Genomic DNA, 20970 nt, shown 5'->3' with positions numbered 1-20970 from the left:
TGACAAGACAACAATCCCAAGAACGTCAAGAAACCTACAACAGACAGTCCCAGTTTCTTCTTGGGAAAATGAAATGCCAACCCCAGCTCCACAATAATATGACAGATTGATGAAGTCATACAGAAGCAATTACTTTATTGCTGCTTAGATGGCTCTTTTGAATTTGGTGGTGTACTTAGTTCTTCACATTACTTTTACAGAGTCCTGTGAAAATGTTTTTTTTTCTCCACATATTACATTAGCTTTGCACTTCCACTTTTCAATGGCGATCAAGTGGTATTTCCTTGTATAAACCCTAAAAACCTTTAATTATGTGTAAACATTACCCTTTGTCTCTCAGCTGCACATAGTACTGCATCTCCAGCATGAGTCTGTGCCCCTGCTGCCCCCAAGAGCTCCCGCTCAATGCGACCCAGCCACAGGTGGAGGTCCTCTTGGCTGGAGGTACAACGACTGGAGGCCTCAAGCGCTTGTTCCAGTCTCTGCAGCACGTCCAGACTGCTCAGACTCAGCACAGAGCAACGAATACGCAAAGCATCCATCTTCTCCTGTACTTGCTGGGCTTCCTCCTCTGAAAGAAAAGGTAAATCCAGATTTACACAGTAGCCATTCATCAAAATAACCACCAGCATCACACTTGGCAGGTGTACTGCTGAGGATGCAAGGAAGTGCAGTGTTTGGTTTGAAGTTGTTTGAACGAGTGGTAGATCACATCTCAGTCTTCTCATATAATAGTGTTGATTAATCAAGGAGTTATCAAACAAGCGACAAGGGACAGACATGGGCAGAACTTCTATTATTAATATATCCATCTACAATAACTAATTTAAAGATGTATGTAAACATTACCTGATAATGCTTCCATTAGCTCATGACCTGACTTCTGTATTTTCCCTAGTTCTGCAGTTTTAACTTGAATTTCTTCAACAACAGCCTGAAGGAAGAAAAAAAAGTGTTTAAAATGTATTGTAAAATCTATTCTTCTATTTAAACAATACAATCCACCTTTACTTTGCATGGCAGTCCATTCGCTTTAGATTTCTAACCTTGGCCCGGTCGGAGGCCTCTGTGAGATGCAGCATTACTCTTTCTGCATTTCGAAGTTCAGCTAGAGTCTGTTCCATAGATATGAGCCATTGCTGCAAGCTGTCCACTCCTTCCTGGAACAGCTGGGCCCTGGGAAGGATGAGCTCCAGGCTTGCCCTCCTACGAAAGTCCCCGTAATCAGTGAGTGATGTTTGTCTCGTGATGCAGTCTTGTCAAATCAATATTGATAGTAAAAGTGGTTCACCTTTGTTCTGCTTCCTGTTGTAAGGCCTCCCACTTCTGATTAAGAGTGGATAGTTTGACCTTTACTTGCTCCCCTTCTTCTCCCACATGGGCCTCCACCAGCTGAGTGCCTTCTGACATCATGGAGGTCATACTACGCCTCCGGTCTGTTAGGAGACGCTGCAAGAGCTGTGAAACAGCTGAATATCTCAGGTGAAGTGATATTATGTGGAATCACAAACACTATTGATACTGCTATACAGAAAACCTATTCTTAACATTTTATGTACGATTTCTGAGACACGACATTGCTTGCACCTGTTAATATTTCTTAAATCCGCCTCCCCTTTTATTTTTGCTTTTTTTGTTTTTCTTCCTGTTTTTGTGCCAGTCAGTGAGGGGGGAGTCCTGTTTCACAAACCTACATTATCAAGAACCAGACAGGTTTCACCTCCTCCAAAGAGCACACAATGGGTGTGACTGCCGCTGAAAGGTGAGAGACTTCCCTGCTTTTATATGCCCTCAGGACATGTAGACAAAGACTTACTGAAGCTCATTGTGGTGATAAACACCACCCATTCACTGCTGAATAGAGCAGATTTACCTTAAAACGGAAGCACTAGAGCATTTTCCATGGATTCAGGACATCTTCCTATAGGTAATTCTTTTTGCCCACTGCAGAACTCAGTGGAAACATGAAACTATGATGCAATGTTGAACGTAACAAACCTTTTGTTCTTGGAGCTGTGCTTTCACCACTTTCACCTCTGATGATGGGGGTTTCTGATTTGCTGTGAGCTCCTCTATTTCTTTGACCCATTTAAGCAAAGCTTCCAGGTTTTGGAGAAATGTTTCAGAATCTGTAGAAACATCCTTTAGTGCCAAGGCAGATCTTGTTCCCTTGACAAAAGACCACAACATATCAGTATCAATTTCTTAACTGTGAATAAAAAATGTTTTCTTTAAAACAAGGTTGTTTCACCTGAAATATAATCGGCTTAACTACAACAGAAATATGATATGGGTAAAACCTACCCTCCATTTATCCAGGGTGGGATCCTGATCTGAGCTTGAACTTTGGAGCTGCAAAGTAAAGACAATCCTAGTGTTTTGTCAATTCATAAAAATTTTGATATAGAAATACCCAAAAAACATATTGCCTGTACAGACAGAGAGAGTTCTAGGATAGAAAGAATAATGGAAAGAGTGAAAAGAAAACCAGATACAACTTCTCATATTTGAGAGTCGTGTTGTTTTCAACCTCTGCAAGTTCCTCCGCGACACCATTCAAGACTCTCACGGTTCTGGTGACAATCGGGTTCCCTCCTTTATCTCCTGGTGGATACTCTGTCACTTCCACAATTTCTGTTACAGTTGTCTCTGTCACCTCTGTCACTTCTGTGACCTCACGTGATGCCACATTCTTCCAGGACCAGGGGCTTCCTTCTCTAGAGTCTCTCCTCTGGAAGCTGGCCCTCCTCTCTGCAGCGGTTTTCTCTGGGTGAGCCAGAGGTGATCTGGCGAACTCAGGAGGCACTGTCCTCCTTGTCAAGGTGCCATTTCGAGAAGTTTTTATGGGAGACGGGCTGCCTTGCCAAGCATTTTCTAGAGTACTGGTACTCCTGATTGTTGACGCAGGAGAGCTGTGAAGGGGTTTATCTGAAATGGGAGTTTCAGCTCCCTGCTCCCTTTTAAGATCAATTTCCTGGGGTTCCTTGTAACTCTCCACCTCTCTTTCCTTGCTCGCATCATCGTTGGCTTTGTCTTTGATAGTCTCTTCCTTTTTGGTCTCCCCATGTTGCTCTGCGGGCTGCCACTCTTTTCTTCGTTGGTAGCACTCCTTCAGAAAGTCCTCATCTGACCTGACATGCTTGGACTTCTGGCCCAGGCAGCTGGGCCGGCTGATGAGGTTGCCCATAATCCTTCAGCCCAGTGGCTAATGAGGTAATAGGTCAGGTAAGGGCCAGCGGCCATGCATGCGGGAGTTTCTTCAGCTACCTAAAATAAGACAAGGGGGTCATCATGCAATGAATAATTGCTCAGTTTGTGAATCTACAAAATAATACTTATTTTAAAAGCATAGCTTCCCAGTTTCAAAGGCACGAGTTACTCCTTGCATAGCTTACACGTCCAGAAAACTGCTAACAAATAAAGTAAATCAGTGTCTCACATTCTCCATTTGCTACATTTCTTTGCCAGTGTTGCCCTTTTCTTGGCACTGAAGGACCATAGGAAAATGCATCAGAGATACTTGGCCAGGATACTCCCCATCCCTTTGTCTAGATTTCACATAAACACCCGCAAACACACGCACTCCCCTCTATGTCACATCACCAACCGAAATATTCTGGGCTTAGAAATCAATGTGACAGGCTTGTCGATGATCCCACTGTTGAGCCTGGCACAGAAAAAGCAGTGGCAATCAGCCAGCGCTTTCTGTAACTCAGCCTGGACCAGTCCTGGGAAAGCCGCTAAGGATCTGATCAAATATGACAGCCATTAACACGCAGACATCGCCTTTCTAGAGGGTGACAACAAGAGGAGGTGCAGGAAAACTAAGCGGCATGAGAGTAGTGGGGGAGTTGTTGGTGTAACAGACACCAATCAGTAGCATACCTTACAGTATACACTGTTATTACACAGACTGATAGCTGGTGACCTTTATGGAAAACTAAAGCCTGACTCTCTCCTATTACCACACTACTACTGCAGAATTCTGAATACAAAAATGATCTGATCACCATCTAACCTGATCAAATTACTACATGAGTGACAGTTTACGGTGTTAGCCTGTCTGCCTGTCCCTCAGCTCAGAGCCTTCATTGTTTTAACAGGAAGGTTAAAGGTGAGAGTAATTATCTCGGTCTAGTGGAGCTGAGGTGAGCCCATCAGGATAGCACAGGGAGGGGTGCTGTTGAAGTTAGGTCCTCCTCTGAGTCATGATTGGACTGGTCCATTCAGAATTATTACAGGTCATTTCAGGTCATGCTCGGTGACTAAAGATCTGTGGGGGGCCTCTATGGGTCATCAAAGAGGAAATTGGGATGTTGGCTCCTCAAACTACTGAGAATGCGGAGGATGTGGATGTACAGTGCTATAAAGATAGACAGTTATTCTGTATATTACACCCATAATCGATTGCTAAAATAATAGCCTGTAGATGCAGCTTCTTTATTTTTGCAGCTTCTTAGACAAAAAAGTCTACAGCCAAGGAGAACGTCTCTCTACTGTCAATATACAAAACAAATTTAAATCAGATCTGCCTTAGGCGGGCTTTTTAAAGTCCTTCATTTGGTTCTCCTTTTTTGTTTGACTCAATTCTTATTTATTATATATATATAGCTGTATGTGTGACGATGTTTATGAAAAGTTTCATTCAAATTGGCACACCCATAAAGGAGCTAAGGTTACATATGCTTGATCACTGTAGTAAGATGAAATCTGACAGTGTTTAACTGGATGGGAATCTAAATATCACCTATGTTGGTATGATGCCTCCATGTGCATTAAGCTAGCAATTACCTACATCATGCATGTTTCTGCTGAGCAGATGATGCAGTTAAGAAACCACAGGGGAGTACACAGTCAGATCAGAGAGTAGTGCCCAGACAAAGCCCCAGCCTGAAGATCAATGATTACCCAGTTAGGCCAGATCACTGCCCAGCAGTCTCCCGAGGAAGCGAGAGAGTGTCTGTGGCTCTGTCCATATGGGTTAACAATTCAGCAGAGAGGGTGTGCCTTCTCTGGTTACCGCACCACATGTGTGGTCATTTACTAAACTACACGGCTGCTCTTACAGTGATCTCACAGCACACTGTGTGAGGATATGCTGAGGACCACTTTCATCACATGCTACAGTAAAAAGGAGATTCTGTTTGAAATACACAGGCTTATGTACTCTTATTCTCATTATGTTGCCTTGACCCCTTAGACCTGATATAGAGTGAAAAAAACCCCAATAATCATTCAGTTTTTAAGGAGGACATGTACTAACACAGTGACCTACATTATTTCATGAAAGAATCCCTTCTCAGCATCCCTGGATCTGATATACACCTCTCACCTTTTTGCACAATGGTAGATGAAAGGGAGCCAGGCAACCAGAGAGCCACTCTACTATATAACTGATATTGACCTAACCATCCCATCACTTAACCACCTTTAAAATGGCCCTTAATTCAAATGGCCCTTTCTCTGCTCTCAGCTGTGATTTATGATACACGACCGCAGTCCATTTCCTGATGAATTGGATTATGACTATAGTATAGGGACTTGTATATAGTATAAAAGCACGAACATCAAAATTAGCAATATTCATTGCTAATTTTGCATTATGAGCATCTAAAATACCATATAGAGGATATTTGTATTGTATGTTTTTCATCATATTTATACACTGATTTGGTGTAATAAGCTCGATACGAGTGGACTGGTAATTAGTGGCGAACAATAATCATCAATCAGAACAGTAGAGCCTTAATGTTGTGTCACTGTTGTGTGCTGGTTTCTGTTGAGGGAGGTCCTGAAGTAGTAATCATTGTAGTGGTCCCTAATCAGGGATGGCAGCTGTGCATTCACCCATGAGACTCATAACATTTTAGGGTGGATAATGTACAAGGTTGCACACTGTCCTCTAAATGTGCAATACAGCACTACTATATAAAATACAATGTGCTAGTTGTAGCTGTTGTAAAAGGGGCATGTCTCCATACAAGGAATTGAGAAAATGTTCACAAAGAATATATAGCTGAACTAAATAAAATACACTTATGTACTTACATTTGAATGATCCATTCATATTGATGCTTTGGAATATTTTATTGCCTCTTGAACTGAGTAAATGCAGAAAATCCTTCAGTTGGATCTCTCACTGCTACGACCTCTTAGTTTAATCCCTGACCAGCAAAGTGCAAAACCAAAGTCTCTCTAGGCCAGCCCTGACTTAGTGGCAGTTTTGGCGGTTAGAAGCTTACGTGAATTACACTTACCCCGAAGCACAGTCGAGCCCAACAGCATGAGTAAAGGAATCCAGCTACTCCTCAATCACCGTTCAAAAAGAAGACAAAGATAGAAAAAAAATCCAGCTTTGTTTGAGCATCCCTTGAATGGCCTCCCACCTCCAACATCCTGAACTGAAGGCTCCCCGAATGCATACACATGCATGCTCCCTCCAGCTCACACTCAATCAAGTGCACTCATTCACACATGCTCGCATACAAACACACTTTCTAAACACACTCACACATGTCCTGATAACTCATGCTTTTCCGTTGCCCACAGTCACAGGCAAACAATGCCCTCCTCTCCCTTCACAGTGCACCCTTCCCCTCCCGTCACTTCACTTCTCCTCCCACCAGCTCTGCTCCTCTCCCTTTCTTCTTTGTTATGGGAGCTGCGATGGAGGAATTCTTTCCTTGTTAACGCCACCGATGGGATAGTGCGCCCAGATGGAGACAATGTATTCCAACGGCTCAGTTGAACTCCCACAGTTCCCAGCCAAGAGCAGTTTTCACATTGAGGTCAAATTGTGCCAGTTCCATATAACGGCGTGGCAGCGCTATTCCCACCAGTGCTGCTGATGCTCAGGTTGCTCCTGTTCCGGGCAGCCTGGCAGCAAAGTGCCCCCTTTACCTTCCCCAGGCTTATTTTTTCTCTCTCACTCTCCCCCTTCTCATCCAACAAAGCCCCTCCTCTGGGTCCGACTGTGGCTCAGAAACTCCATGCTGCTTCTTCATGAAAAATGGGGTGGGGGGCAAAAAAAAGGAGAGTTTTCTAAAGACGCCCTTGAAACATTCACATGGTAAGTGACAGCTGCCTCGGCCCATTCCCTCTCTCGACGGCGAGGGAGAGTAGTGCAGGCTACAAAAGAAGGGACCCACACCCACCCTGCCATCCACCCACTTACACATTCACCCCAACCCCCTTGCAGTCCCCGATTCCCCATTCTGAGGCAGTACAGCAGTCTCCACAGCAGCAACGAGGACAACTAATTACTGTAAAACATCTCAGATTACTTTTCAACTCACTTCCAGCCACTGCAACTCAACCCTGTAAACAAAGAGGCTGGAAGCAAACACAAAATAGAGAGCAACGGGAAGATAATACAGAGTCTTTTCTATGCTTTTGGCATGGGAAAGCAAGGAAAGACCCCTATGGTGGAATTCTATCATGCCCCATTTAAGGAAGTCACAATATTTGCCTTAGAAATGCAATACACCAAGCATTATGTATGCCAACGCCATTACAAAAATACATCCTTATCATTTAAGGTGAATAATCTGGGCAACCATGTTTTAACACATTTCTGGTATTGCTTCAAACATGACCAATGCCATAAGTAACGCCAAAAAATGTCTGGAAATGATGTGAAAGCGGGATACATAAACACATGCATTTATGCGAGTACCTTAGTAACAAGGCCAAGCTCTGCCCTCTTTATCATTTTTCCTTCTATCTTTCTCCAGCCAACCAAACAATCAAACACATGCATGCACCTTGCACACACACTCTTTTTCACTCTGTCTCGCCTGTACACATCCACTCAGTCGTACATGTAGATACCTGCCACTCAGCCTGCTGCCTAAGCCACACTTCTCAGCCAGTGTTGCCATGAACTGCAATATCTTAACAGCAGCAGGAATGTTAATGTGCATTCACTGAACAGGTACTTATATCATAAAATCGATATCAATTGTTCTCGTGTGAAGTGCCTACTGCGTTACACGTGAGTAGAAATGTCTTGGAAGCTGTCACTGTAAACTTTGTTTGCATGAAATGTGCGCCGAGTCCTGGTTTATTCAGTTTGTGTCTCAGAGCGACAACGTAACTCCGTTAACAAAGAGTTACAATCGATTAAAATAAGCAATATACTTTTTTCATCCCTTTAAAATGAAACACATTGCCCGGCCCAAGATTACCGTTTTTGATAATCTACTTTCACTTTAGACTAAACACCAGACAACACAAAACTGGTCTAGAGTCAAACCAGCGGTCTAAATAATGTTAATTTCTGCTAAATGTTATCATATGCTAACAGCTTCAGCATCTTAGCCTTTATTTAACATGCTAATAACCATGATAACTAACAATTATTGTAGCTGCTGGAAATATTTCTGACTTTGTCAATCAACCCAGGTGCAATCACTATTTTCTTTTTCCTAAATTAATTCAGTATTTATTAAATACCCCAACAAAACCAAAAACCAAAAAAAGGTCATCTGGACCCAACGCAAAAGTATGAAAATCACCATGAGGATTCATCCATATTAATGGAGGTAACGAATATCTTTAGAAATATCTTGTGAGATGTAGCATGGACTGACCAATAGTTGGTAGTATATAAGCTGTTTGATAGCATTACTACAACATATACAGTAATAATATGTTCCTGATTCAAGACCGGAAGGAGCCACATAGCCAGGATATGGGGAGTGTCACAAGCTAGTCTACTCGTAGTGCTGGTCCCAAAGCCCAGATAAATGGGAGGATTGCATCAGGAAGGGCATCCGGTGTAAAATCTGTGGTAAATGAAACAGGGAGAGCCATCCACTGTGGCGACCCCATGGGTAAATAACCTAAAACGTGCCATTAAAACATATAATGTGAAACTGCTCTGTTGGGTCTATTAAAAGTGGATGTGGTGAGGTTGAGCTAACAGTAGGATTCTGTCCCTCTGTCTTCTGACAGCTAACACGGCTATGTTCTGTTTCTAAAATCTTTCATAGTGAAATTTTGGTTAAACAGTCATTGTTCTATTGTGCTCAACAGCATTCAAGACCTTCCTGTGTTAATGACACATGAAGAGTCTTGTGATGGTAAAAATAGGCTGTTTAATCTGCTTTGAATGTGTTTCAGGTTTTCGGTGATCCTCAACTCCTACAACAGTCCCCCACTTCTGACCCCCAGCCCTCTACAACTTAAATTTATGCAACTGATGTTTGGAAAAAAAGGAAAGAAGTAGACGATGTCATAGAGGGAAAAAACTGGGGAAAAAAAGCCTGTCACTGTGGCCAGTGAGAGAGTGGCTTAATTGAATAGAATGACCTCTGAAGGTCAAGTTATTTAACCTCTGAACACTCCAGTGCAGATTCAAAGCTTCGCTGTCTTGTCTTATAGGACAAAAGGCTTTCTGTATTACACACCCCTGGAAATGTACAGTAATACAGAAAGCAGTCACATACCATGAACACCTTTAGCTAACGGTTTAGCAGTAAAAGATCCACACATTCATTGATAGCTGTTTCCTTAGGTCACTTTGAGAGCTTTTGTCTTTAGCTGCTTAATGAGAAAGTAAGTCCCACATTCCCCGTCCCCCCTTTCTTCTTTTCTGAAAGGAGCTGGCAGTAAAGGGGCACTACTTTGCCAGGAAGACATTGTTGTAAATCCATGACACCTGATCCCTGCTTTCACCATCCTCCAGTCCCCTCAGTACTAATTAAATACTTTGCCAAAATCTCCCCTCTCCATTTCACAGTAGGTGCACATAGAGCTTCAAATAGTTCTCAAAAAGAAGGCTGGTGTGGTTAAAGAGCAGCTGGCACTTTGAGCTATGCAATGATGCAATAAGCTGGTGAAACTGTAGTGAAATCATCTCATTTTTCCTTCTGCCGAATCCAGATTCCCAAAATGCATGTGATAATGGAGTGGACACAGGTTTGAAAATTGATTAAAGCCCAAATTAATGTGATATCAAATTAGTGTCCAATGGGAGCCTAAATTTGATCACAGATCCCGTGTGCCAAAGGACCTGAGAGAAAAGATTAATTTTACAGGCTTGTTTTCCCCCCTCCTCCCCTATCTCATCCTCTCTGCTGCCTTCAAATTAAATAAGACCTCAATAGCTCTTCTACAGAACATGGTAATTAGCCCTCTTCACAAGAAATGAAAAAAAGAGAAGGTCCCTTTTGAGGGTCAAACCAGAAGCACTATTCAGCACACACACACTGTCATTTATCACCAAAGAGGTCCTTTCCAAGAAAAGTGGATGAAAAGCTGATGGGTTTTCCTGCTGGGTTGCTTGGGCCCTACTGGGCTGCCTGGATACTGGAAATCACACCCGTGGGTGAGAGAAGGATTCAGCCACTCGAGGATAGAGGAGTTCAGCCACATCATCAAGTATGCATTTGATTCAATCGCTGCCAGGAGGAGAAAATTTAAAGCCATAAGTCTGCATTTTATACTGAGAACAGGAAAGCATGGGCAGTAAAAGAAGAGACCCCATACTGCTGTGGACAAAAAGTCTGTAATGGACGAGATTACCCAAAGTGCATTAAGATGAAAATGAATTAGATGCGCTACGAGAACAAAAAGAACATCAAATTGTTTTCAAAATAAGATTCAAGTTAAAATAAACAAATTTACTTCACGGCCATCTGAGCCTAATGGATTATCCGTTTGCCTTTTCGGCAACAAGCCTCGTCTTTCCTAAAGGTTATGACAGCGTCAGAGGAGGGTTACTGTTTGCAAGCTGTCAGGGACAGAGAGGCGCGGATAATAGGTTCTGATCTTTCACTGCCTTTCCTGAGTTTGTTTTGTTGTTTTGAAGTCGTCCTCACGGGGTTTAGTTGGGATGCAGAATCTGCCAAAGTCTGAGTTAAACCAGAGACCTTTAAAACACAAAGTGTCTTTATCTCATCAGCATGGACTGGGGGCGGGGGGAGGGGGGGGGGTGATGGAGAGAAGAACTTTTGACCTTAACCTTTATTGACAAAGCGTTGTCACTTTGACGTGTCAGTCACATTTTGTTCTGCCACCGTACAAAAGGAAAGTTGAAATTACCATCGCTGCAACTGCGGTTTTCAGCCTCTCTGATGCGTTTTCATTTTTAAAGTGCCAGTGTAGTGGGTAAAATTATTTCTACGGTGATATATGTAAAGAGAAATGTAGAAAGTGCAGCGATTGTGCTAATAATTTCATTAACACGTTAATCAACTTGCTCTTAAAGTGGCATTATAGGTTCAGAAGAGAGATGAGAAAAAGTGCAGGTAAGGCAAAGTGGACGGAGAAGTGTATGAAATTACATTCAGTTTCTGTCTTGTTAAACAGATTGGAAATTTTGCCACTTAATTAGTTCTATAACTTACAAGTTCAGATAAGCATGCAGTTCAGATTAACCATCCTGTGAGTCGGACAGAGTAAAAAGAGGTAGAGAATGATCTGCTGTGGTGTTCCCAAAGAAGTATTAATCCATTTAAAAAAACAATTTTTTACACTTGCATATCTCTGGTTGTGCTCAGTTGTCATGGTCCTGGGCCATGTTGGCCCAGTATTCTTAGTTTTTGTGTGTTTTGTATTTTGTTCTCTATTTATGCCTTGGTTCCTAGGTTGTTTAGTTAAGATGTTCCTTATTTGGTTACCTCCTGTGTGCCCCTTTATGTATCTGTGAACCCTTGTTTCCCCTCCTTGTGTTTATTCCATGTTTTCAGTTATGTCTGTGCTCTCTCCTCCTGTCTGAACCTCTGTGTACTTCCTGTTTTACTTTGACAGTCTCTCGTCAGTATGCGTCATGTTGTGTTCACCCCTGCCCTGTCTCGTTACGATTATCTGTGTCAGCTGTGTTTCCCATGTGCTCTCACTTCCCTCGTTTACCCTCTGTGCATTTATGTCCACATCTCCCTCAGTTCAGTGTCGTGTTCTCCCTCATGACTGTGTGCCCCTCCGTGTGTTTCCTTGTAAGTCAGTTCCTTAGTACTTCCCAGTTCAGTTTCATATTATTTTGTATCGCTGTTATCTTTTGTCAGAAATAAAGCTGTATTTTGAGTTCAGTCCTGTTTTTTTTCTGTGAGTTTGCGTTTGGGTCCTCATCCTGCCTGCACAAAGCCTGATCATGGCATCAATGTTAGCAAATAACTTGTTACGACTGCCAAAATACTACTACCAACTATGTTCAGGTTTCTCTGGACTGTAAGAAACAGATGCACAAATTCCATTTAGATTTTTATCACATTCATAATTTACAGTGTCCAATTTAAAGCTTAAGGCGTAATTGAGAGTTCATGGGAAAACAGAGTAAGATGCTTCATTGCTTGTTTTGTGTTAAGGAGCAGGTGTGTAACTCTCCCCTCTGCTTTGGAGAAGGGTCTGTATTGTGGCGGAGGGGATGCCAAGGGATGTCCTTATTCATGCTGCTAACTAACAAGTCCCTCAGGCCAGACTGGAACCAGCAGTGCAGCAGACTAACAGCATTACCATGACAAAGGTCTGTGGTCGGATGCAGTATGATAAAGGAATGGTACAGATAAAAGACACTCCTTTATTTCACTCCTTTATTTATTTCTCTCGCTGGGGTTCAGACTAAAGCTTCACTATGTTTCCTTTTGAAGATTAAATAATTATTTTCCCTAGAGAAGACATGGAGACTGAGATTGTGTTGGACGGCTGCATCAGATTTTAAGTTAATATGCGGCTAATCTGAATGATGCTTCTTTCTTGTGTCTTTGAGTTTTCTAAACAACACTGAGATTGAATAAGACCCTGAAGCACCGTGAATTTATTTGCGTCATTTATTGTATGATTTGCCCCTGTTGGGCAACTCTTGTCCAGCTGAATTGTAGAAGCAACAGAGTCTTTCTTCTGGAAAAACTTGAAGTGCTTTTTCTTCTTTTTCAGGCACACTTCCTGCAGATCTTTGTTCTGTGCTGTGAGCTTTGTCATCTCTTCATGCTGCACCTCAAGGTTTTTACACTTTTTCTCCAGTTTTTCTAATTTTTATTGCTTTTCCTCATGCTTTTCTTCCAGTTCCTCATATTTTCCTTCTCAAACTTTCTTTTCCTTGTCATTTTTTGTTTGTTGTACTTTGTCATGGACGGCCAGTAACTCTTGATGTCTGCTCTGCAGATTGTGAAGCGTACACGGGATGTCTTTATATGTTTTTTCCTTTTTCTGATCTGTAATATTTCCTAAAGTAATGTTTGTGTTTTTGTATTTCAATTGCAATTGTATTTGTTTATTTTTAATCATTTTAAATCCAGATATGTATAAAATTCATGCTCTACATTAATATAAATAATACAAGCTATGTCTCAGCCATTGGAAGTATGAAAAATAAAAAAGGCTGAAGCTCACCAAAACCTTCCAGCTATGCGATAAGATGTGGCGCCGTATCTTTAACGTTGGTCCCCAAGGAAACGGTAGCCGCTTTCAGACACAAAATGTAAAATGTCTGAAGAATGAATAACTAAAAAGAGCTTCTGTTTTAAAAAACAAAAGATATACGTACAGGTTTATTCTGTTCCTTTTCAGTTAATCAATGCCTTGAAAATTCAGTCAGGACTGTGAAACCCATGCCCAGACTAAATCAATCAAATCAAACACCTCTTAATCCTTGTGTGCAACCGATTCACAGATGATTGAAAAGGTGCAGTCACCCCTCACTAGGAATAATCACATGAAATATTACCGTGCCTTCCTTGTACCCCACAGAGTCGTAATATGTTAATGTTATGAGCAGGGATAGCTTTCATTTACTGGACAATAGGGTAACCAAAATGAAAATGTTCCTTTATTCAAAGCTGAATTAATTATTTAAGTGATAATAAAGCACAAAATGCTGTGAGACAAGCAGAAATAGTAAATTAGCAAATTTAGATTCACATTTAGAGTTTAGCCATACATGGTCTCTTATAGTTGTATAAAACTGAAGTAATTTGACTAAAAAGTAACAGTTGATGGAAACATGACAAACTTCATGGGCAGCTAGACTGAAAGGAAACCCTTACATTTTAATAGCATTAACATTTATCGATAAAAGCAAGAGAGAGTCCAACATTTGAAGAGCAAAATGGCATTCCACTATGACCTGCATTTTTCTAATACTTGTTTGGTTTTTTGATTATTATCTTGCAATTTTCTCAATCACCAGTAACCCAGTTAGTAAGCCTGGTTGTAACTGGCTAACTGTAACTGGGTTCGGTTGCGACAAGTTGCATTTATAAATATTTGTAAAAAATTTGGTTGTATGACTAAATCTAATTGTGTTCAGTAAATGCCCACTTAGTTAGATCTGAATGCTTTTACCGTAAAAATCCTGCTTTCCTTTCTTTTCTTTTTTTTCCTGCCCCCTTGCCTCTTCCTCCCATCTGAGTCTGATGTCTTTTCAATGTGTTCGCTCATGCGTGCAGAGGGCCTCCAGTGCCAAGCACTTCTCTAGCCCGGTTGTCCAGGCCAGGCACAATAGGGTCTGATTCCCCAGCCCCTCTGTCCTCCTGTGGTCTAAAGAAGTCTCTCTGCAGGAGGGGACGAGGACCACCTCAGTGGCCCTCTGAGTATTTTGACAAACTTCCACACTCCTGCTCCTCTCTTTCAGTACACTCAAAGGTCTCAGTATAGTGACTTGCATGAGTCATTGGTTTAGCTTCCCTTTGATTTCTTTGCTCTCTTAGTCTCCACATCGTTTACAGGATCCAGTATACTATTGTTAAAACGGAGCCTAATCTCCATTAGGAAATTGAGCAGCTGAAGTAGAAGACATAAAGACAGAGTGACATTACATGAGAGTGATAGACAATAATGAGGGAAAAGGGCACAACATTGAGTGACAACACAATTGATAGTGATAAACAATAAAAATGATGTTCATGCATGGGAGTGTCTCTCTGACCTTGGGGGGAGTTGATTGCTTGTGTAAGTATGGACAGAACTGAATCTCTCATTTTCTGCCTACTCACGTAGTTGCCGGCCGCTACAACTTCAATTTATTAATTATTATAAATTTTTTTATTATTATTTATTAATCTAATACAATTATATTTATATAGCACAAGGTGCTTTATATTGTAAAGTAAAAACCGTAGAATAAAACAGAGAAAACCCCAACAATCAAATGACCCTCTAAGAGCAAGCACTTGGCGACAGTGAGGAGGAAAAACCCCTTTTAACAGTTTTAACAGGAGGAAACCTCCTAAAAAAACCTCCTAAAAAGCCGCAACACTGCCTTCAAGTCAGGGGACAGGGCTGCGTATAGGGCGGCCAGGGCAGACCTGAGTAGAGGCATCAGGAAAGCTAAGGCTGCCTATAGGAGGAGGATTGAAGATCACTTTGCTGACAACGACCCCAGAAAAATGTGGCAGGGGATCAATCACATTACCAACTACAGAAGCAATAACCAGGCAACATCTAGGACTGATGCCTCACTGGCTGAGGATCTAAACCGTTTCTTCGCCCGCTTTGAGACGACCAAGCCCTCAGCTGCCACACCACTTCCACCCGCCCCCAGCACTGGCACACTAACACTTAGGGAGCACCAAGTGAGGTGTGTTCTAAGGTCAGTGAATCCCAGGAAGGCGGCAGGTCCTGATGGAATACATGGAAAGGTTCTCAGAGCATGTGCTGACGAACTGACCGGAGTCTTCACTAAAATCTTCAACCTTTCCTTGTCATCAAACACCGTCCCGCCCTGCCTCAAAACCTCCACCATCATCCCCATCGCCAAGAAGACAGCTGTGGCCAGCCCAAATGACTACAGGCCTGTTGCACTTACGCCTGTAGTGATGAAGTGCTTTGAGAGACTGGTCTGTCAGCACATCAGGGCCGGTCTGCCTCCCACTCTGGACCCCCACCAATTTGCCTACAGGACAAATCGTTCCACCGAGGACGCTATCACCATAGCGCTCCACACTGCGCTGAGTCACCTGGAGCACCGAGGAAGCTATGTGAGAATGCTCTTTCTGGACTTCAGCTCAGCATTCAATCATATCATCCCGGAGATCCTGGTCCAGAAACTGTCTCACCTGGGACTCTCCACCCCCATCTGCCTCTGGATCAAGGACTTCCTGACAAATAGACCACAGTCTGTCAGACTCGGCCCCCACCGGTCCAGCACCATCACACTCAGCACCGGGTCTCCACAAGGATGTGTTTTGAGTCCCCTCCTGTTTACGCTCTACACATCCGACTGCTCCCCTACCCATCTCTCAAACACCATCATAAAGTTCGCGGATGACACCACAGTGGTTGGACTCATCTCAAGGGGGGATGAGTCGGACTACAGAGATGAGGTCAACAGACTGACTGAGTGGTGTTCAGTTAACAACCTCCAACTGAACACCACGAAAACTAAAGAACTTATCTTGGACTTCAGGAAGGGCAGAGCAGACCCGGCCCCACTTTACATTCACGGGAGCTGTGTGGAGAGGGTACACTCCATGAGGTTTCTGGGCGTGCAGATATCTGATGACCTCTCCTGGACTGCAAATACTACAGCGGTGGTTAAAAAGGCCCAGCAGCGTCTCCACTTTCTGAGAGTGCTCAGGAGGAACAACCTGGAGGAGAGGCTGCTGGTGACATTTTACAGAGCCACCATAGAGAGCATCCTAACGTACGGCATAACAACATGGTATGCAGGGTGCTCAGCTGCAGACAGGAAAGTACTGCAGAGGGTCATCAACACAGCCCAGAAGATCACTGGCTGCTCTCTGCCCAGCCTGGAGGTCACTGCAAACTCTCGGTACCTCAGCAGAGCTGGCAATATCATCAAGGACCACTCTCACCCCAGCAACCAACTGTTTGAACTATTATGGTCAGGTCGATGGTACAGGTCACATAAAACCAGGACAAACAGATTCAGGGATAGCTTCTTTCCCAGAGCTATTACCGTAGTAAATAAGCACAAAAACAATTGAACCTATTCCATACCGTCACTGTCATTATATTAATGCTGCTATCCTGTATATATTGTACATACTATTGTTTGAGTACTTACGATTGTTTTTTTTGTACTTTTTATATTTTACATTTATATTTATTATTGAAACTTGCACCAAGGGAGTGGCACTCCAATTTCGTTGTACTCTGTACAATGACAATAAAGGCTATTCTATTCTATTCTATTCTGCAGAACCAGGCTCAGGGAGGGGCAGCCGTCTGCCGTGATTGGTTGGGGGTGCCGAGAGGGAGGCAGGACAAAAGATTAATTTATTTGACTTCCACGAGTGTCTCTTCTTGAGCAATGAAATAAAAGTCCTCACCTTGTATTTCTTGTTCATGTGCATGATAATATGCTAACAAAATCACAATACCCTTCGTAAGCTTGCTAAACATTAGCATTGTCATAGCAATCATTTAGCAGGGAGAGATTAGTGCAGCTCAAACTGCACTGAACTAATAAATGAAAGTAGAATGAGAGTAGATTTTTTTTTATTCTAATCTTGTGACCTGATAATAAAGTAGCATTGCTGAATTGTTTTCATGTGTGATTAAAAATGGAATCCAAAACATATTTTTGTAAAAGTACTGTAGCTGGCATAAACAGGGAGTCAGGGAGAGAGAAAAGGAAGCAGAGGCACGACAGATGGATTTTAATTATGTAGACTTGCTTGGCAGGAAGCTCAAAGATGCTACAGATTTTAATAACAACATCAATTAATTAAATATACTATTTTTTCCCCTTTATAAAAGTGCCAAACACCTCTTTTTTTCTTCTTCCCTGGAAATCAAATACTGCTCTTTTGTCACTGATGTCTCAAAGTTACATACAAGGTGTCCTTCAGACCTGCAAATAGTCACTATACATTACATTTAACTGCTATTGTGCAATTACACACTTTTGGTGCTCAGCACAGAGCTCCCAGAAGTGAACCTACTTGCTTCACTATCTGTGAGATACCAGTGGCATCTAATGAGCATCACAGTGTTCAACTCACTGGGATATTAACACAGTATAAACATACGCAGAGGTGCATTTTTTCACCAGCCCGTGTCATACGATGAACTTTAGAATGCAGGCAACAGCATGCAAGCAGACACACACACAGTAAGGCAAACTGACCCTGGGGTCCAGAGGAGGTAGCCTCATCTCCATGCTCTTGAGCCACTGTCTCAGTGCTCTGATTTGACCCCTGAATTCACACTGCCATTGGCTCATGTCCTCTATTTCCCTGCTGAATCAGAGAAGAACAGGAGAAAACGTTGCATTGATCACATTTTAGTCAAATACTATTACCACTGTAATTTAGAATCATGCACATAAGGATTGTACTAAATGAACTAATGATTGCAAACACAGCACTCAAACAGCTAACATCATTAATATTCATAAGTAAATACAGTTATTCATTGGTAATATTTAAATATTCATATACAGACCTGCCAGATCTTTTTTTTTTCTTTTTTTTGCAGTTTTATGACTACTTTTACTGGTGTGTGTGAACTGATGGCCTGTCTTGGTTGGTTATACTTTTTCATGCTAATAACAGTATTCATTTTGCTATATCCTGATAATGACACAATACACTGCTGTTTGTGGCTCATCATTTTATTGCTACTTATGTGTTACTGTTATTATAATGAAATTACAGCTACACAGATATAGTATCAGGATTTCTTGGTTTAAAAACTTTCCAAAATAGATCATTAGGAAGGCATGTGCTCTCTCTGTCTGCTGGGCTGGAACTTTGGTTTTCTTGTTTAACTATGTTCCAATCAGATGCTTTACACTTAGTGCTTACTACACAATTCAAGACCCTGTCTTTGTGTCTGTGACAAATGGAAATGCACTGGTCCACAAAGCTGCTACAAATGACCGTTGTCACAGGCTGTTGGTGGCCGCTGTCAATCTGGCAGTCATTCTTTTTTCTTTTAATGTGCCTAGATTGTTATCTGTTGTGGTCCAGAGTATTTCATTCATTCCTTTTGCTTTTAAATTCGTTTACAGTAGCATACCCATAGCTCTGATCCTGTGAAGTAGCTCCTGGTGATCCAAACAAGTAGCAGCCTTTATCCTGCAAGAAACCAGTGGGTAAAATATACAAAATGATCCCTGTTCCAGTCTCTCTGCTTTAGCTGAGACTGTTAATGGAGCAATTCATTATTTTATAGCATTCTGTATACAGTGGGTTTTATTTCTCTCTGTGTGCTTACCTCCCGCTCATCAAACGCAGGGAGAGTTGGGGTCAATTCAGAGTAGTCAAGGGAGCTAAGTGAAGAATTCAGGGTGGTGAATGCCCCGGAGCTTCTGTTGGCAGGCTCTTCCATCAAACCCACTGGCTAATGTTGGCACACAGAGCAAACATCTGTATGCATGTAGTGTGAAGGACTTTGGGTGTAAACAAACATGCATACCCTGAATTCAGAAACCCCATTCTGGGGTCTTTTCACTCTGATTTATGAAAAGCTAGAAAAATAGAAATTGTATAGAAAATTGACTGTAATTAGTCGTGAAATGCCTAATGACAGAAACTCACTTATGTGATAAACAGAATAAACAGTGGGTTTAGGGCAGAGCAGGAGTTGGACCTGTGGCGCTTTCACCTGACTGAGCTGCTTCCTTGCAGAAAGTAGGTCTGTCTAACACTGCCCTCATGTGGTTGACTGTTATTTATTTTTTCCTTCTCTTCTATCAGTGATAAGGTACTTGTTTCAGGTAATAGTATCATATCACATAGGTAATAGTATTATATCACATCTACAGGCGTATTAAAGCAATTGTTCTATATAGAATACATACTTATTTAATCAAATATTAACGTAGTATTTATATTAATGTAAACTGAGGCAGAAGCAGTGAAAAAGTACTCTTAAAAAACTGGGTACTGATATACAAATGACAAGAATGCTTCTTCAGAGCACGTTTATTTACAACATAGTGTTAAGTTCACATACAAGAGGTTTTTTTGCCATGTCGCTGAAGCAACATCTGCCCCATAACAAAATCCAACCAGTTAGTTTGTCGTTTTATATATTGCTGAAACTTAAATTGGCACACTTAACACTTACTGAAGTTGCTTTTATTTTACACCAACATTTTTCCCCCCCAATATCCTTTAAAAAGTTAGTAAAACATGCAAGACATTCATAATATCAAAACCATCATGAAAACAAAAAGATTTACAGCAGTAAAACTTTAAAGATGCATAACAGAAATAGGTCATTTGAGAAAATAACTAAGCACAATTATTCTTTGTGCTGTCTTTGAATCTGCAAAAAAGGAAATTTGCAGCAAAAAAAAAAAAGGCAAAAGAAAGGAATTAATTTGAAAAAACATAAATTCATGCAATGTGGTGCTGAATCAATATCTCAGTTCTCTAAATTACTTTCATAGGTACTTCAGTTGAACTGGATATGTAGTCAGGAATAGCAAAAAAAAAGTCTAGATGTATTGTTTCGATTGAAATGTACACATAAATGTTTTTATTCTGAGTGGCTTTTCTCTAAAAATGCCAGGATATAACATAAATATCAGTATTAGCATTCAAGTAATAAATACATGGCAAATGGTAATAAATGAAGTGTTCCTAGAAAGGCTTCCCAAGATGATGTTGACTCAGCCTCAGCTTCCTTCAACAGTGATGTACAATGGAAGAAAGGACATACTCAATGGTATCTAGAAGCAAAAGGAAAAAAACTATGTAATCAAAATAAACCAAACAATGCAGCGAGAAATTAAAAAGAAAGCAATGAAATGAATACTGCAAAACAAATCTTGATGAAACAAAGCTTAATCTTTGAAAAACAATGATGCAATTATGCTCTGTACCTGTGTTACAGCATGAGGCTGGCATGGACTCACAGATCCATCCAAGGTTAGAAGATCGTATTCTCCAGCCAGTTGAGTACATGTGACCAGATGTTGGATTCTGAGTGACTGAGGCAGCTGTGAAAAAACAAGGAAGATGGTGAAAAACAACAATAATGAGAATAAACAGAGAAAGTTGACAAGTGAAATGACACCAAAGGCAGTGTTTGGGACCGGCTATTAGTTGTGATCAA

General features: G+C 41.5%; 2 protein-coding genes across 9 annotated transcripts in view; both read right to left on the bottom strand.

The window, feature by feature from the left end:
• Nucleotides 1–19424, bottom strand: part of macf1b (microtubule actin crosslinking factor 1b) — a 30907-nt gene extending 11483 nt beyond the window's left edge. The window contains exons 1-9 of one of the 4 annotated variants that reach the window (XM_085290893.1): nt 19123–19424; nt 18925–18983; nt 18032–18143; nt 2305–2352; nt 1999–2169; nt 1292–1458; nt 1047–1206; nt 850–934; nt 327–571 (exon numbers count right to left, since the gene is read on the bottom strand). In XM_085290893.1, the coding sequence (XP_085147019.1) occupies nt 327–571; nt 850–934; nt 1047–1206; nt 1292–1458; nt 1999–2169; nt 2305–2352; nt 18032–18143; nt 18925–18983; nt 19123–19236 (1161 nt within the window). In that variant the 5' untranslated portion in view covers nt 19237–19424. Of the gene's footprint in view, nt 1–326; nt 572–849; nt 935–1046; nt 1207–1291; nt 1459–1998; nt 2170–2304; nt 2353–2530; nt 3481–6257; nt 6868–18031 lie in introns of those variants that run through there. The other 3 variants (XM_085290890.1, XM_085290891.1, XM_085290892.1) reach the window with 3 other exon arrangements.
• A 392-nt stretch (nt 19425–19816) lies between these two features.
• The window catches only part of LOC146563661 (plectin-like), a 111071-nt gene continuing 109917 nt past the window's right edge, over nt 19817–20970 (bottom strand). For all 5 annotated transcript variants that reach the window (XM_085290889.1, XM_085290885.1, XM_085290886.1 and 2 more), the window contains 2 exons: nt 20738–20854; nt 19817–20584 (listed from right to left, as the gene is read on the bottom strand). The gene's annotated coding sequence lies outside the window, so the exon portion shown is untranslated. The remainder of the gene's footprint in view (nt 20585–20737; nt 20855–20970) is intronic.

The sequence above is a fragment of the Mchenga conophoros genome, linkage group LG11 (genome assembly GCF_057382185.1).
Source record: "Mchenga conophoros isolate Kocher_MC1m ecotype Shallow Benthic linkage group LG11, M_conophoros_male_GT1.1, whole genome shotgun sequence".
In the NCBI taxonomy this organism is placed as follows: domain Eukaryota; kingdom Metazoa; phylum Chordata; class Actinopteri; order Cichliformes; family Cichlidae; genus Mchenga; species Mchenga conophoros.
Note: the sequence above shows the minus strand (reverse complement) of the source record. Positions and strands in the feature narration are given on the sequence as shown.